This window comes from Oxyura jamaicensis, chromosome 5, assembly GCF_011077185.1.
Source record: "Oxyura jamaicensis isolate SHBP4307 breed ruddy duck chromosome 5, BPBGC_Ojam_1.0, whole genome shotgun sequence".
NCBI classification, from domain to species: Eukaryota; Metazoa; Chordata; class Aves; order Anseriformes; family Anatidae; genus Oxyura; species Oxyura jamaicensis.
Genome location: NC_048897.1, coordinates 43,625,586 through 43,643,826, shown reverse-complemented (window position 1 = coordinate 43,643,826; position 18,241 = coordinate 43,625,586). Strand labels below are relative to the sequence as shown.

Sequence of the window (18,241 nt, the reverse complement as noted above, 5' to 3'; positions counted from 1 at the left end):
GAAATTATACATAATGTATACAAGCACATATATACACACACATACGTTCCAGAAGAAGTTCAAGTAATAAATCCTCAAATATCAAGGAGTTCCAGAGCTGAAAACAATGCATTTCATTCCAGTTATGATGCTGTCCTGCTACAGTGTCATTACCTGACAATATCGCTCTTCCACTGCTCTCCTTCAGGACAAAAGCTGCGTACTCCCTCCCGGTATAGCAGGGCCCGTTGCTCACTCAATGCCCATACAACGTTATTTCTGGAGGTAACCTGCGACAGTGGATAAGGGCAATCAACCTTTACTGCTCTGGCACAAGGACGATCCACACTCAGGCCTAGAAATCAGAAAAAGGAGGATTTTTTAAAGAATGTTTGGCTTTTTGCTACTAAAGGAAAAGAGAAAGCGCTACCCAAATTAAAAAAAAAGGGAGGGGGAAATCTCTCTAACACTTCTCATTTGATCACTATTTTCTTAATAAACCGTTCTTTCCATGAACTATTAATCATTTCCTCTAATACAGTTGAATTTTTATATTAAGAAATAAAACACTGCATTATCCTTCAACATCTTGCAGAGCCCACAAGTCCTATGCTGCCATTTCTGTTCCTTTTCTCCCTCTAGTGACAGTATTGGGAATCTCCATTTATAAAACACTAATTTAGACTTTACAGAAGCATTAAAGATAATAATGCAAGAATCTTTGCCCAGAACACACCAGGAAGAGAGAACCTGATACAAATAGAGGTAGTTGAGCGATGACAAAAGAGCATACCACAGCATGGAGCACTGCAAGGAGGTGGGAGGTTCTGGTAGGTTACATATGTTTATATACATAATCTGGAGGAACACATCTCCTTCACAGTTACACTGAAGATTGATTTACATGCTTGTAAGTGAAACACCTTAGGAGGCAGAGCTTTTGTTTAATCTTCTCATGCTTCTAAGCAAGTCTGAACAGACTCATCTGTATCATATTCTAGACTGACAACAAGACGACTGCTCAGTTTCAAACCTCTGAGAACACTCATTAGATAGGGTGGTGGTCTAGGGAATGAAGAGATCCAGAAGAAACAACCATCATTGGTTGCCTCAAATTACCAATACATACTGAGAATTTATTTTTGGCATCAACGACAAATTTAGAAGCCGAAGAACAGAAGAATGCAAGCTGATGCAATCAATCCAATCTATCACAGGAAAGAAAAAAAATATTGATTCAAACCTCCACGGAGCCCTGTGTGACTAGCATCAAGTTCACCCTCTATCACCACCAGCCATGCTTGTTGGCAATATACATGTGGCCTTGATTTCTCTGTAGCTACTAAACTTATTCAAAGAAAATAATTTAAGAGCAAAACATTTTTGAAACAATGCTATCTACTCAAACAGTTTTTTCACCATGAATAATTTTTATGTGACACTAGAGCAAGTAACTCTACAAGAGAAATTAGAGTATCAAAATTAAATGAAAATAAGAAGTTTTATAGCCACTCTGAAATATTTTCCTGTTTGAATGTTTGTTTTTGCTGTTATCCCCTATCCCTATCTTCCTCCTATTTGTACAGTAATTCCTTCATCATGTTATTTGTAATTTCTCCTGATCAACTCAGCTCTCTGTGCAAAGTCTGCATGCCCAGGGGTTCTTGATACTCTTCTCCTTTAACTCCATAAACTGGAGCTACATCCTAGAAATGGGCTTCCCTCTAGCTGCTTGCTTCTAGCCAACACTCTCCACATTAACACTTTCAGTTGGATCCTTTTTTATTCACTGAAGCAGATAAAGCTAAGGCCATCACTTCAAAGTTGCCACTGTAATATCCCTTTCTCAGTTCCTTGCCACATTCACATCCAGTGACAAAGCAGCTGTCTCTACTGATCCCTAGCCTGTTCCATTCCTCCGTTGGCTTTGCTTTCTCTCTGTCAAATAAAATACATACCACTTGCCTATACTTCAGAATCCATTTGTGTCTTCCATATATTACCTTCCTTTCTTTGTCAAGTGGTAAATTTTACCTCCAACAAAATCTATTCAAAACAAATAGCTTTTGCTTTCTTTTATACTGATTCCTATACCTGAATTTCTTCTGAACAGCTGCATACAATCCCATCTCCTTTCTAGTTCCTTCTTAAAACTCTGTTAAAATCTTTCAAGCAAAAACCCACTGGAAGTTCAGTTGTCTTAGCACACCGTGCCATTTTCACTGCAAGGATATTATATCAACATTTTCTCCAATCCTTTTCACATTTATCTGCATCCATGCCATGTTCTTCCCATGTCATAAATATTCTATAGTGAATGTACACCTTTTCTTTTTTTTTTTTTTTTTAAGTGACCATGAACTGGCTTCTTCAGCATCCCAATTTAATATAAAATCTCTAGACTGTTTCCAAACATTTCTCGATATAAAAATGTTTTCCTATGCTTTGGCTTCAGACAAAATTTTAAAACCAATTGTGATCACTCTATAGACTTGAATTCTAATATTTTAGTTCGCAAAAATTGAAAGAGGTTTCAATTTACATACCTGTTTGCAAATACAAATCTCCATTTGTTCTGATGATCCAGGCAGTGTCATCACTTAAGGCTACAAATACAGCCTGGGGTAAAGCCTCATACCAGTGGCGTTTTCCTTTTATAGTTACTTTTCCACAAGCAAATGCTTTGTTAGTCTTCTGTTCAATCTTCCAGAGAAGTGCCCCTGTATTAATTAAGAAAATTATTTAAAAATTGAAAGAACATACTACCTCTTAGCAATTACTATAACGGAGACAGCTGTCTTGTCCTACCTACAGCTAAATGAATGTGAGGGGAAAATAAGGTAAACCAGTACCATTAAACAGAAATGCACAGACTAAAAACTTTTTTTTTTTTTTTTTTTTTTTAAAAGGCAAAAACAGAACTGGCCAACTTCTGTAGGAATTTCTGAAATGCACTTACCATTTAGATCGAGTACATGTGATATTTAAGTGTTTAAATGCAAATGAATCAGTTCTCCTTAGTTACTCATTGAAAACTCACAAAACAAGTTCATGTAAGGGTGAAATGAGCCCACTGTTAAGAGACTTAAGTTCACAGCTTGCCTCCATATTAGTTTGGGTTATCCTCAGTACATCTATTCATTCACAATACCTGTGACAAATCCTTTCATAAGCATCATACTTAATGATTTTTTAAAGAGTACATAAAGGAAGAGAGGATATTGCAGTACTTTCACCTTTTACAAATACTAGTTGTAGTAATATTCTAAATGCTAACTTTGGTGGACTAGTTATGAATGACAAACAGCGGAACAGGTACGCTGTTCCACACACCACTGGGCAGGCCTATTACCTGTCCACTGCTCAGCATGTCACAAGCAAACAAAACTTAAACACTACTCCAGTTCCTTCAGAACTTTTTCCCCAACTCCAATTAGCTGAGCTAGCTCAGAAAAAGAAAACCGTATTGAATTGCAAATTTAACAGCTGATTAGCAACCGTGCTGGTTCATACCAGAGAAACATACCATCATATTAACTGCCTTTGAATAATTCCTCAAAGTAGCATTTCATTTCCTTTTGACCTTTGTGGTTAATATGCTGTTGTGTAAACATACCCAATTTCAAAACCGTGAATTCTAGCAATCTACATGGGCTCAAGGAAAAATTGGGTAAGTTCCTGGAACTAAGGGGAAAACAAATGCAGAGAAATCATTGAGCCACCAGCGATTGCAGTCTGAAATTCCTGAGGGCAGGAATTCCAGATATGTTAGCTCACTTTCCTTCACGCATCTGCTTTTGACCACTGTTAAAGACAAGATAGTGAGATGGATGAACCTCTCATCTGACCTAGTACAACTAGTCTTGTATTTTTGTCTATCACAAAGCTCAGCTACTGATCAAATAAAACCCTTCTTAAACCAGACAGAAATTCTTTCCCTACACAGAGAGAAGCGAAGATTAATGCATTTTTAAATGATGACAGTGGAAGAAAAGTAGAGGCAGAGCCAGAGACTAAGTTTAGGAACTTCTATTTTCACATCAGTCTTGAAGCAATCTGAACAGACAAAAAGTGAAGCAAGATCATCCCCCAAACCAATTTATCCAATATAATAAAAACATATAATCCAGAATAAACTCATAAACAAATGGATGCACCAAGGTGTTTTGTATTGTTTTTTAAAACTCAAGAAAACAAAAAAAAAAAAAAACAGGCAAAAGCAAAAAGAACTCTATGTTTGCAAAAAATAAAAATAAATAAGTTTGGGAATCTTACGATTCCGTAGTTCCGTATCAAAAACCAAGATGAGCACTTCGTGATTCATCTTCACCTATCCCTGAACTACTCCTTCTGTGGTTCACTTCAATCAGTAAGCTGCACGTTGACAACTTCACAAAATGCAATGTGAGCTTGTTAGAAGTCAGCCACATAAAATAATGATACCCAGATGTACTGAAGATGCAGTCATATGGTATGATTTTTTTTTCCCTCCATCTAATCAAATAATAGTGAATATTAAAAAATAAAAAAGCAAAGAGAATGCCCAGGTCTATGAAAGTTTACAGAGGTTACAGTGAAATAGAAGCCTACCAACCTGAGGGGGAAACTGCCACCTGCTGGACACCATCTTCAAACTTCTGCCACCGCAGTCCAGCAGACGGGAGAGCGCTGCAATACAGGCTGCCTCTGTAGTCCAGGCACCAAATATACTTTTCCGAGACAGCCAGGCTCAGGATGCCATAGCCAGGGCCAGAGTATCCCATCCAGCTCTCTGCAAACTAAAAACTGTAGAGTCAGAACAGTGGCAGGTGTCTTCAAACTGTGAAAAATCTTCCCTTAATAATTAAGGAACATGTATTTAGAGGGAGTGGCAGGTACAAAAAGAAATGTGTAAACATGTGCAATCTCTCTTTAGTTCAGGAAATTATTTATTTTCTATGAAGTCATTAGCAAAGGGAACAAGATAATTGTTTGGAGACAGCTAAATAACCAACTTGACTCTGTCTGTATGGTACAGGAGCCAAATATTATGGAAATTTAGTTTATCTTGAATTTTGATAGCTTGTATTAGGTGTACCCAAGCAGTGCATTCATGACCTATAATGAAAGTACCTGTAGAGCTTTTCTAAACATTCCAGAATCTGAGAACATGACAACTCAAAACTAAAAGTCTTTTACACTTGAAATTTTGAGTTGATAGAGTCCTATTTAGTAACAACTGCAGCCCAACCTTATTTGTTGATCTCAACACATGGCTGTAACAGATTTAAGACAAAAACAAAACAAAAAAAAACACAAACAATACATATATACATATATATATTAAAACAACTATATTTCCTTTTCAAGACCTCTGCTAAAACTCCCAGTGTTTTCTGTCAATTTTGCGGATTTTATGGTTAATCTTGGACTATAGAAAATAAATACTATATAAAAATTCCTATTTCTGGCAACTTTTACACTACAAAATAACAACAAAGAAAAGAAGGGTAACAGGAAAAGGGAAAAACACCAATATTTAAAATAGCACTAATCGCTGTCTAGGACACAAAGAAACACTAATCCTCATTCTGAGCATTTACAGATAAAACTAACCTTAACCCGAGACCTTCAATTTGAGATAACCAGCATTAATTCCTAGAGAAATTAGTGGAATTTGGAAGCATTATCTTGCACGATTTGGGCTACTGGAGACCCAAACAAGGAACAGCCTTTGAGCACGACTTTTTACTTTTCACTCTCTAATGAATGGGTTTATGACAACACCTTTGTCAAATTTGAAGTCTTAATGTTTATGCTGAATAGGCCTTACAGAATGTACAGCTTCTTCACCTTGTAAGGACACATCAACCATTCTGAAGTCTGATATATCACATGTCATAGGAGTTAAAACACATATTGCTGCTTTTGCTTTACTTGTTAACTGAGAAGAAAATTGCTTCCCTAACGAAGTAAAGGATAGTAGTTACACGTTTCTTTTAAAATACTGAGGTTTTAAATATTTCAACTAAATTGAAAACATATACCTGATCAGATTTTAACAGCACCGTTTCATCTAGGCTTGTCCTGGACACATCCTGGGAACCAGGCTCAGCACCAACTTCAGGCATGCTGGTTTCCGAGGATGAATACGGTAATCCATGTCCATAAATATCCTCCTCTTCATCACTTGAGGCAGATTTCTCTGTCTTACTTTCATGAGTGTTTGTTACCCATTCAGCAGTGCTAGTACTAGGTTTAGCTTTGATTGCACTTTCAAAATTCCATCCAGAAAGTGAAGTGTTCTCTGAATCAGTATCTTTAGAGATGTCAAAGTGGAGAACAGAAGGATCTGACAGAGCACTGTGTATTAGAGAATGCTGCTGTTGGTCTTCGCTACCAGTTTCATCACTTTCCTTCGGTGGCAGTGATGTCTGAACACCAAGTATACTGTTAGATTCCAAAACCATTTGGTCTGTAAGGTCTGGCTCTTCAAAAGGCTTTTCAGTATCCTGCAGATCCATTTTATCTAAATTTTCATCTATTTTACACAATGCACTAAAATCCTGATCTTCTTGGTGAGGGTTTTCAAGACAGCATTCATTGCTTGCAGAAAGCACGCTATGGTTATTTTCAGTATCAACATTGTTTGTTATGTCTTCTGTGACAATTAGAGGGGAGACAGATGTCAATGTATCTATAACCGTTGATGTACCCATGCCACTGTCACTGTTTGGAAGTTTCTGTGCATTAACTGTATCTCCATTTTCTTCAGGAATTAGCTCAGTTGCAGACTCAGGAGACTGTAGGATGCTGAAGGTTTCTGAACCATTATCTTCTTGCAAGATTGTATGGGACTCCACACTGAACATGCTTTCCTGATCTGGAGACCCAGTACTCAAATGATCAATGCTGCCACTCATTAGGCTGGATGTCATGGAAAATGAATCTGCAGTCAATGAATGTGGACTGTCACCAGAGAGCTGACGCTCGTAACTTGGCGTACCTTCCAGAGAGCCATGGTTTCTTTTGGTCCCACTTTCTGTTCTCATTAAAAACAAAAAGGGGGGGGAGGGACCATATTAATAAGTGCCATTAAATATTTTTATCACTGGGATAAGAACAGAGTTAAATCTACATTTTGACAAACTGATTTTTTTCACTTTGACTAAGCGATGCAGGTAAAACCAAACAAGTCTTAATAGCAAAACATTTAAGTATAACACCAAATAAAGTTCGAATAACTAAGTACACACACACACACTATTTTAATGAACTAAAAAACATGTTTAAGAAAGACACAGCCAAATACTTTAACTAGGATGAATAGATATTCCACAATTCCAACATAAACCTGTAAGCAGAGCGCACAGTGTGTTACCATTAACTTATACTTTATTTAGAACATTAAGCATATTTACACAAAGTAACTTTAAAGGAATAAAAGAAATAACCTAAAAAGAAAGATATAATCAATTCTTTGCTTTCAAAACAGGCTTTCATCTTAAACATAAAAGGCCAACCGCAATCACTCCAAATAACTCAAGAGTTTTGAATTCCATGTGACAATATAAACAAAGCACAACAAACACACACAGTGTGAAATTATCAAATGTGACACGTCCTAATAAATGACCAATGGTGGGCAAAGTTCTGCTAGACTTACCTTGTTTCTTCTTCTTTTTCTTTTTCACTTTAATGGGCTTTACAATGAGTTCTTGATCAAAGTCTTCAGAGCTGATAGTGCTGAACCGTTGTGAAGAAAGATGACACTCCCTCTGAGCTTCTGAGTCTGCACATATCATAAAACTAGAGCCACTGTCCACAGAATTTACTGAGCTGCTCCTGCTTCTTGACTCGCTTGCTACAGAGCAGCCCCTTTTTCTTGTTTCATTGCTCAAGTCTCCCACTCTATCAAAGCTTTTTTCCAATAGCGTTGGAGTTTCCAGCTTATCTTTCACTAAAGAATAAGAGTCATTTTTATGACCAATACCTGAAGGGGAAGTAACCATTTTTTTATCTGTTTCCACTGAAGGGCTAGATGATACAGATGCAACTACTGATAACGGGGTCAGCAAATTAGGACTCATATCTGTTAAAGGATTCACCACTTTTGAATTCACATCTGAAACTGACCAAAAGAAAAATAAAAGTATAAATACTAAGGTGTCAAGTGAGTAACAGCATAGTTCTTGGAGAGGGTTCAGAGAAAAGAAACTTTATCCTATGGAAAATACTCTAAATGCACATTTCATATATATATACAATTTCATGCAAGTAAATCTACATAGAATCACTTTAGAAGAATCAATTCCCCAAAGCCTGTATCAAGCCTCTAATAGTAAAATTCTGCCTTTCTATTTACATACAAAGAACAGTACAGGTCTTTAGCTGGAAAGACCCAGCGGTGTTACATACTGAAGTACCACCTTGTGTGTGTTCAATTTCTTCAAACATTCAGTATCTTGCACGCGTGCACACACACAAAAGACCAGATAAACCACTGTGGTAATTAGAGGATAATGCATTTCAAAAAGACTCCTTTCAAACTATACTTGGAAGTTAAGAATAAAATCGTAAAAACACCTTCTAAAAGTTTGTGAGTAAAGAACTATTTGAATGATGAAAACGTTTGCTAAGTGCAAAGATAAGAGAGATTAAGTCCTCTAGCATTCACTGAAACTTCATAACTTTTTTGCTAGTATTTTGTTAATACAGAACTAAGATGGAGTTTTTAAAGTGCATAAATAGTCCTCTTGTGACTGTAATATGCTGGGTAATGGTATTTACGATATTGTATGAGGAGAAATCAGTCAGCACCATCATTAAGGAAGTATTACTAATCCCTTTTACAGAGTTCCAGCAACACAGATGCTGAACTCAGATGGCAACAAGTAAGAAATTAAACCCTCAAATTATTTTGGGAGATTTAGTGAATGTTCTTTGGGTGTTTTGTCAGTTTTCTTATTCATTGCTGGGAAAGCTGAGAATTTCCTCTGGAATATGAGTGATGACAGGTGGTATCATACGTACACAGGCATCAACATACCTGGAATGTAACAGATACTCAGGAATCAACATACTCAGGTATCTCCAACCCAAACAACTGAGACTGACAGTAAATAGATAACCATGACTATGAATGCAGATTGTTTCACTAACATTGTTTAGAATAAGGCCGAAGATGCACATATTAGGTATGCCTGGCTATGATAACATTGATCAACTCTCAAAAAACAGAACCATGATTTCTTAATGTCCCCATTCTTGTTGCAGCCAAAACAAAATGTCAGATGACTAGGTAAAAATCACAGCTCTAAATATAATTTGCAGAAATAGATAAGCAATTCCACAGAAGATGGTAGGTTTTTGCAGTAGCCTAGAAGGTGGGCTTTTTTTTCAGTATTAAAAACCAACCAAACAAACCCCACAAAGTTATGATAGACACCACATTCCATGAGGCACATTCTAAAGTTTGCTAATCTGTACAAACCTATTGATGACAGTCCTTCTGGTCTACTTGAAATTCTTATTATGTCTCTATCTCCCTTTAAGAGAAAAATCTCACTGCTCGTGCAGGACACAGATACAATATCACCATATCCTTCCAATCCACCAATCAAAGCCTATAAAAAATCAACAAAGAAAGAGATAAATGGCATCAGATTAATCTGCTGGTTGGACAAGATTAGGCTCTTAACAATTTAAAATTATTCACTGGAATTTAATTGACATAGTTACAGAACAAGGATGCTAACAAAAAGAAAGGAAATAGCAAAGCAAGCAAGTACCTCTCAGTTCTGATGTAGCTCAATTTTTATACTAATTTCCATTCTGTGAAATGTCATTGGTCTATTCATTTCCTCTGTCTGAAATAGCAGTAATCAACTACTTAAACAATTTAAAATTTAGTGGCAGAAAAGAACCACAGTACTAGTTTTTTAGTACTTGTTTTTTTAAAATGAAAAAAAAAAAGTCTTCTTTTTTAGGATTAAATATGAGTTTATATCATAGAAGCGTAATGGATAACCCAAAGTCTCACAACACAGCATGAACAAAACCAGGTAAGAAACAGAATATGCACCCACAAGTGCCTACCTGGTTCACAGTGTCTAATAAATAGATGCTGTATTCATTCCAGGTCAGCACCCATCCTTCTCGGAAAAAGCATGAAACAAGCCCGAGGTGTTTTTCTGGGGAGCTATAACTTCCTCTGCTGGATGTTTCCAAACGTGGATACAATTCAAAAGTGTTTATTCCTCCAGCAAATACATCTTTCAATATGAACGTGGCCTGAACAGTTCCATGAACATCAGACTTCCAGAGGCGAAGTCCAGGTCTGGCAGCAAACAGTGTCAAATCAGTCTGTTTACATAGGCCAGGTATAAAACACGCTCCAAATTTGCCGCTGCTAAAATGTAGAAACAAGAATGTATTAAAAAGCTGTATACACAGCTTAGAAACAAATTTTAAAACTAATGTCAGAAATTTAAAACTGCAGGTTGTCAAAATTAATTTTGTTCTTCAATAAAAGTATTCAGCCAAACATCTGAAATATAAATTTGGTTTCAGTACACCAAGAACACTGCTGCCAGATAACAAGAGCAGCTTCAGGTGTCAGATACCACATCTATTAGACAAGTTAAATGCCTCCTCCTAACACGGCTCACAGCTATAACACTACTTTGTCCATCCTATTAAGATTCTACCATGCAGTTATTCTTCTCTGAGAACTGATAAAAACAAGCAGAAAACTACTAAATAATATTAAGAAATTGACAACCTCTATTTACAAGAAGCAGCTCAATCTCAGCTGTTAAAATCTTTGTCCCTCGTGCATAAAAACACCGTTACTATCACCCAAGAAAACCCCTGGTATATGAGAAAGGGGGGTCCTTGGTGTCCTTTACTGGTCATATGCCTGAAACATTATAAACCTTCTTTCAAGAGTCAATTTCCAACACTTCCAGATACAGTCAGTCATGCTGTTCTAAGACAGAGTGCTCTCTTCCTGCATATCCCAAAACAACTACACAATAAGAGATGCCAGAAGGTCATACAAGAAGTTCCTAGCCTTCAGGACAAGTTTAAGGGCTTACTATACACCTTCTCTTTCAATTCACTTTGGTGTTTAAAAATAATTAAGATGCTGACTGCATTAGGTAATACAGCACCCATGAGAAGGACTGGCTTAAAATGCTCACTCACACTAAGTCACAGTAAACAGTACAGGACGCAGATGAAGTTTAGTAGTGCTTCCAGTTTAAACAAACAGAAAAAAAAAAAAAAAAAGGTACATATTTTGGCATAAGAGTACCCTGAAAATAAGATTGTAGCATATTTGCAACTATATACTTTTTAAGTAAGCAGAACTGTCATTTCATGTTTGAGCATACATGGCTACTGTAACTATACTTTTTATGAGCAGACTGCTATGTTGTATTAATTTTGCTGCTTAGATCACCCTTTCTGTAATCCACTCTGAAAAGCTAGAATTAACGGATGTGCCTGCATCAAGATTTTATGAGGGTTACTTTTTTCTGGGCTGTGTTCCAACTTGCTTGACAGATTTCTCTTCTGTGTAGAAAAGTACAGTTCGTTGTAAAGTTGAGACAAGCAGCACTTTCTGGTTGTAATCCAACTGGACGATCGAAGATGGCTCTTCCAACACAAGGCTAGAGTTGCAAATACCCTTTAAAAGATACATGAAATTAACAAGAGTCAACCTTTCTAAAAATATACCACACTTTAACACTTCAAAGAAATCAATATGGCCAAGAAGGCAAAAAAAAAAACAAGCAAGCAAGCTATGAAAGAGCTGTTCAAAACAACTACTGTTCCGTGAAGTTCATTTACTGAATATGAAATTCCTTAATGCATTCAAGGGGGAGTCAGATTGTGCACGCCAGCAGTTGCACACTATGAAATTCAAATTCGCTGGGAATTTATCTAACATATCTCACCTGAACTTAACAGAAATCCTAGACTGCATATTTTCTTCCTTCTTTTCCACTACCAGGCCATAGGATGCTGAGACAGTTGTTACAGGCTGTGACATTAAAGCCCTCTGTCAAATCAGCCATACACCATCCAACAATCAGATAAATCAGGATGACTGTTGTTTAGACTCCTCCTCACTTACATAAAACAAATTACTACTTGTTTTGTTGATGTCCCAGGTCTGAACTAATTCACCAGCAATTAGAAAAATTCCATTTACTGGTAACATGCTAGAGCCACCCAGTAGAACTGAATCATATTTTTATTCTACACTCTACACTGAGATAATGAACAACTCAGAAAAAAGTACTTCAACTGTAGTGAATCAGCAAACCAGCAACCTCACATCATGTGAGTGTACCCTTTCCAAATTAAGAAGGAGAAAATGCTGGCTGAAATCCAAAGAAAGATTTGTATAGTTATTTCAAAAAAAAAAAAAAAAGATAAAATTGGAAGAATCACTTTTTTTAAAGCTGATGTGAAGGATTTCCAATGGTCAATTTACTGGGTATATGCACACCTACCTACAGGTACACACACCTGTAAAACAATCCAATCAATTACATGATACTAAGCAATCAACTAACTGCTAATTATTTAAACACAGAAGCATTTTTTTCAGAAAATTGTGAATTGGAATTAAGATCTTTAAAATAAACATTTACCTGGTCTAGGTCTAGAGCAGAATAAACAATCTTTCCTTTGTCATCTCCAGAAAATAATTTCATTCCATTGGGACTCCAAGCTAAAGCTGTAATGCTACTTTTGTGGATACCAGCAACATCAAATCTCCGAAGCTGTGAAACAATACCAAAGCAACACAGGAATGAAGGGAAGGAAAAACAGACACAAAGCCTATTCAGTGACTTGGACTGATAGATCAGAGATCAGGGAAAAAAATGCTGGTCGTTCTAATTTCTCTTTAAAAAACAGCAACACCCACCACAAAGTAGCTCAACCAGTTATTACAAACGAGGAATTCCTCATAAGAGTTTTTGATTAAATATCTTTTGTAATGATAAAAATGTTTTAAGAATATTGCTTTTATAAGCTTACCATACAAATCCTGAAACATATCTGCAGACTCTCCATCAGGCAAAATTCTCTCATTTTCACTAAGAACCCCCATAATACTCTACTAGGATTCATCCTACTAAACCTCCCAAAAGTGCAGACAAATACAAAGCTTTACCTGTTTGTTTCTCCCAGGCAATGAGGACACAAGCTGAAAAACTGCAACCCGACCTGAGGCCGTACCAACAGCAACTAGATCATCGAAGCAACTCAAGAGCTTTACAAAAGTAATAGATTCGCATTTCCCCTGTTGGAACAAACCATACAGAAAACTTGCAAAGTTATCAAGAGACAAAAAAAACAGTTGCAAAGTCACCCAATTCTGAGCAACTCAGCACAGAGAAAAGCTTGATTAGAAGAGACAAAGTCAAAAGTTCACATTTACCTCAAAATTATATTTTTTCATCTGGTTTAAATGTCTGCAGTAGAGATAAAGCATCCCAATGCTGCTCCCCACTGCAATGTAGTCTCCATTGGTATCAAGCGCTGTGAGGTATACCACAATAGAGCGAAAGCCTTTTTGGACCTTTGTTGGAATGGCATTGAGTAGATAATATAAGGGACAAAACTCCTTGAATATAACCGGCGAAGCCACAGATGCCATAGCAAGCATTGGCATCAGTAATTTTAAGGCAGAAATAAATGCATGTACTTCACAACATACGGAAATCTGAAAGACAAAACCAAAAGACAGCCCATTAACTTCTTTGCAGAAAGGAAGAACGGTTAACAACGTCATTGTTCAGCAAATAGGAATGCAGAAATTGTCAGCTTTTGTTTTGTATAAAGACAATAAAAAACAAGTCGGAACAATTTACATCCCCTAGTAGAGTTTAAGAAGAACCTTGTTGTTTAGCATAAACTTGTTTTTTTTCCAGTTCAGTCCTCGTCTAAGGATATATGGTAAGCACTGCATTTGGTATAAGCTTTTTTTCTTGCAGCTGCGACCTCATTGAAGTTGAGAAGAAATACTGTACTTGAACATATTTGGGCAGTGAAAGAACCGTATGGGCTCTGCCTGACACTGAACAATCCGCATAATCCATTTCCTCACCCATCTGAAGACTCTAGCCTCAATCTTCCCAGGGCTGAGAGCGTGGGATGCTCGCTGTGTATGAAGGCACGATAAAATCAAAGTGTCAAGCTGGTATTTATGCTCGACTCCACAACCTTCTTGCCCCCCAGCCTCAATAAAAACATGACTGAGAAACAATTCAGTTAGGTCTGTAACTACTATACAATCAAATAATAACCAACAAATAAAAATAGCGTGGGAAGGAAAGGGCAACACAAACATCAACCAACTCCCAATCTGGCCAGTACATGAAGGCATCCACATAGCAATGGAATTTAAAAAGACATGGGGTGAATAGTAAAAGAAAGAAAGAAAGAAAGAAAGAAAGAAAGTACCATATGCCTGTGTTTCCTCTTATGGGTAACTGAATAACTTCATGCTGATGAGCAGCACTGCATGCATACGTATGGGAAAAAATGTTTAAATTAGTTTAAAAAAATAAAAACAGCAGATTTTATTATCATGGGGTGACAGCCTTGACAAGTCCATTTTGTAGCAGAACCTATTCTCTTCGTGGATGATTTTAGAAAATGGGAAAGGAAGGAAATCTCCACTTCTTAATTTTATTTTGCTGTGAGCGAACACAATTAATGAAACAGTTTAGAATCTCCCCAAAACAGATACAATTTTCCAAGACAAAACTCTGGATTTCTGGAAAGAAAGCTTTCTATGCTTGTTCAAGGAAGTAAACATTGAAAGTTTTCTTTAGCTTCAGCAGTTATAACTACCTTAGAGAAACAAGATACAGAAATATGCCACCCTAAGTTGGAAACACCGCTAAATGCTGAAAGTTATTATGAAAAATATTCCTACTGCAATCTGCGTGCTATGTCCTATTATGCTGGTATTTCTGTGGGATAAAAATGGTATTTGTTTTGCAGCTTCACACATTGCTTAGTGTATCTCAACTAAATTAAAAATAATACAGCTACACTAGTTCAGTATCTCCATTGCCAGGAAAAGCTCCGATGTCTCAATTTTCAAACGGTGCCACTTATTGTGCAAGAGGATTGAGCATGCTGGCTTTGGGCCCCACAACGGTTGCTGTCACCATGCAATTTCACTAAATCCAAAGGGATTACTTGTGGGACATTACCCTTTCTAGCCCACATCAGACAAGACAGAAGGAATAAAGATTGGTTCCTGGACTCATGTTTGCTCTGTTACAAAAACAGGCAGTGAACAAGCTAACAGCAGTTACCAGATGCTCTCAATGGTGATTAAGAAACTAGAAAATAATTCCACTCTCCACCAGTGTTTACTACCTCTCGGGACACTTATTTCATAAAATATCACAGGGATTAGATGATTCACATGTCCAAACTATTTCTGAATGAAAAGATTTTTACAGAGTTGTTTGCTAAAGTAACAAATAACCTAAGAGCACCACCATTCCTTTACAATATTTTCACACACCTCTTTACTATTTTAGGACTCCTTTCTTTTAGCATTTGCTACCTTCTATCTACATAGTCAAATGGAGAACCCAATGCTAGAGTCTTGTTTGTTGCTCTAAACATGTTGCTTTGCCAGTTTAGCAATTTTACTGCCTGCTGGTCATCTTTTTTTTTTTTTTAAACACGAAAATCCAGTCTTTGTCCTAAGTCTAAAACTTCTTCCACTCCCTAGCTACTGCCTCATGACTTTCACATATTTTGCTTTTTAATTCCCCTTTGTCACTCCCACAATTCACATCTGTCATCATCCTAAGACACTCTTGTAGCTGAAACCATTGCACATTCCCTAGCTGTCAAAGGGCCTCGCAGTCCTCAAAATTCATTCCCTCTCCTTATCCTTCCCTTATCCTCACAGCTCCATTACAACTGTTAATCCAAAATAATTCATTACAAACTACAGAATTACAGAAACTTCTATTATCCAGAAAAAGGGTACTCTTCTTTATTCTACAACAACTCTGTTGGCAATATGACACATTTTTGCAAGTTTGTGCTTAACTGAAGAAGAAAAATGGGGGTGAGTTTGATGATATTCTCCTCCCCTCCCCCACAGAAAACACAGGAAGGAATTATTTTTGTCACACACTAAATTAAAATTTAAAAACGCAGTCAGGTTAGGGTTCTCACTCCTCATAAAATTTCTACACATTAATTCCATCTTCTTCAATGACATCAAAAGTGGGATCTTGTGCACTCTCAGCAAATTTGCAGATGACCCCAAGCTGAGTGGTGCAGTCGATACACCAGAAGGAAGGGATGCCATCCAAAGAGAGCGGGGGCTGTTCAGGCTCTGGGGAGACCTTATTGAAGCTTTTCATTTCTTAAAGGGGGCTTATAAAAAAGATGGAGAGCAACTTTTTACATGGGCAGATAGTGATGGGACAAGGGGAAACAGTTTTAAGCCAAAAGAAGGGAGATTTAGATTAGATGTTAGGAGGAAATTCTTTGCCATGAGGGTGGTTAGTCCCTGGCACAGGCTCTCCAGAGAAGCTGTGGCTGCCCCATCCCTGGAGGTGTTCAAGGCCAGGCTGGATGGGGCTTTGGGCAACCTGGGCTGGTGGTAGGTGTCCCTGCCCATGGCAGAGGGTTGGAATAAGATGGTCCTCAAGGTACCTTCCAACCTAAGCCATCCTGTTACTTTCTGAGGAGAAAGTTGTAAAAAGCAAAATTTATTTTTGTTCTCTATAACCCATTCACCCCATACAATCAAAAACTGTATTAATGAACTGTAATTTTTTGTAATCATACAAATTAATTTTATCTTGAGTAGTTTACAGACTAACAAAACACTTGCACTGCTTGTATGAAAACATAACTGAAAGCTCAAATCATCACTTTACTAAAAATACTTCTAATTAAGTAATTTTATCTGCACCAAACAAATGTATAAAGGACTAGGGAATTGCAATGTAGCTCTATACATTCAAGCACTGTGCAAATGCAATGATTCTCCTCTGATTGAGCCTAAAACCTCCAACAACCTTCTAATTACAGTTACACATCACATACAGCTTCTTCCTATTTGTTAATAGCATTAGATTTTATTTTACCCATTTTTCTCATTTTGTTACTCAAAGGCAAAACTATTTTTGCAGCCAGATGTTGGAATGGACCCACACGTTCGCCGGGTCAGCAGCAGTTATCTGAAGTACGTAAGAGCCATTTAGAACAAATCAGATTGCACGAAGCAGCTAGCCTGCAGCAGATACACAGTAGAGAAAAATACCATATGCTACACATGAAAAAATTATCACCAGAAGAAACAGAGCCCTTCCTTCTCAGCTCATAGAGACCACAAGCATTTGAACACTGCATTAAATGCAGTATTTTGAAAAACAGAATCATTTTTCCTTTTCTCTAGTCTCAGAACCGGGAATAAGGCTCAGCGTTGCCTTACAGAGACAGCTACTGTCAGAGATAATCCCATGGTTAAACAGACACTTAGTGGTTAAAGATTCAGTTGCAGGATATGCCAGACATCCAGTACATGAGGCTAAAGCTGTCACCGCACTCCTCTGAGCCCAAGCATCCTGTCTGTACAGAAGGAACATCTGCGCTGTTATCTTTTTTATTCTTTGATCGAAAAAAAAATAATACAAACTTAAATTTAAGGTCTCCAGACCATGGACAAATTCATATTTATGACTGCTGCTAAACACAGCAGCCTGATCACAACTAGATCCCACCAGCTACAAGTGTTATTTTCAGTCACTCCTCACGTTTTCAGCCTGAGGACCAGGCCACCTGACAGCCACATCTCCAAAGTTTTTCGGGAAAAAAAAAAAAAAAAAAAAAAAAAAAAAAAAAGAGAAACCAAAACGCCGAGGGGAGCACCAAACCATCACCTGGCTGAGGGCAGGACTTGGCTCCCCACTGTCCCACCGGCAGGCAGACGACCAGCTAGCGGGCTGGCGGCACACACAGCTCCTTCACACCCGCGAAACGCCGCAGTTTGGCTCGGGAGAGTTTCTTTGGAAAGGAAAGAGAAAGAAAAAAAACTCGGCACCGGGTGGCAGAGACCGAAAGGAGGGCGCGGGGGCCCCGCACACGCAGGTGGCAAAGGGGCACGGGGCGACGGGCTTTACTCTGGCGAGCCGGGACACCCAGCACCCCCCAAAAAATATCTTCCTTCCCCAAACCTTTCCTCCCCAAATCTTCCTTCCCCAAACCTTCCTTC

At 37.7% G+C, this 18,241-nt stretch overlaps 1 protein-coding gene across 4 annotated transcripts in view; it reads right to left on the bottom strand.

The window, feature by feature from the left end:
• Positions 1-18,241, bottom strand: part of TECPR2 (tectonin beta-propeller repeat containing 2) — a 42,968-nt gene that overhangs the window by 24,481 nt on the left and 246 nt on the right. The window contains exons 1-12 of one of the 4 annotated variants that reach the window (XM_035327511.1): positions 17,910-17,971; positions 13,418-13,702; positions 13,151-13,279; positions 12,624-12,755; positions 11,493-11,650; positions 10,057-10,369; positions 9,452-9,584; positions 7,625-8,089; positions 6,006-7,000; positions 4,574-4,757; positions 2,526-2,699; positions 154-334 (exon numbers count right to left, since the gene is read on the bottom strand). In XM_035327511.1, coding sequence (XP_035183402.1) covers positions 154-334; positions 2,526-2,699; positions 4,574-4,757; positions 6,006-7,000; positions 7,625-8,089; positions 9,452-9,584; positions 10,057-10,369; positions 11,493-11,650; positions 12,624-12,755; positions 13,151-13,279; positions 13,418-13,651 — 3,098 coding nt within the window. In that variant the 5' untranslated portion in view covers positions 13,652-13,702; positions 17,910-17,971. Of the gene's footprint in view, positions 1-153; positions 335-2,525; positions 2,700-4,573; positions 4,758-6,005; positions 7,001-7,624; positions 8,090-9,451; positions 9,585-10,056; positions 10,370-11,492; positions 11,651-12,623; positions 12,756-13,150; positions 13,280-13,417; positions 13,703-17,909; positions 17,972-18,241 lie in introns of those variants that run through there. The other 3 variants (XM_035327508.1, XM_035327509.1, XM_035327510.1) reach the window with 3 other exon arrangements.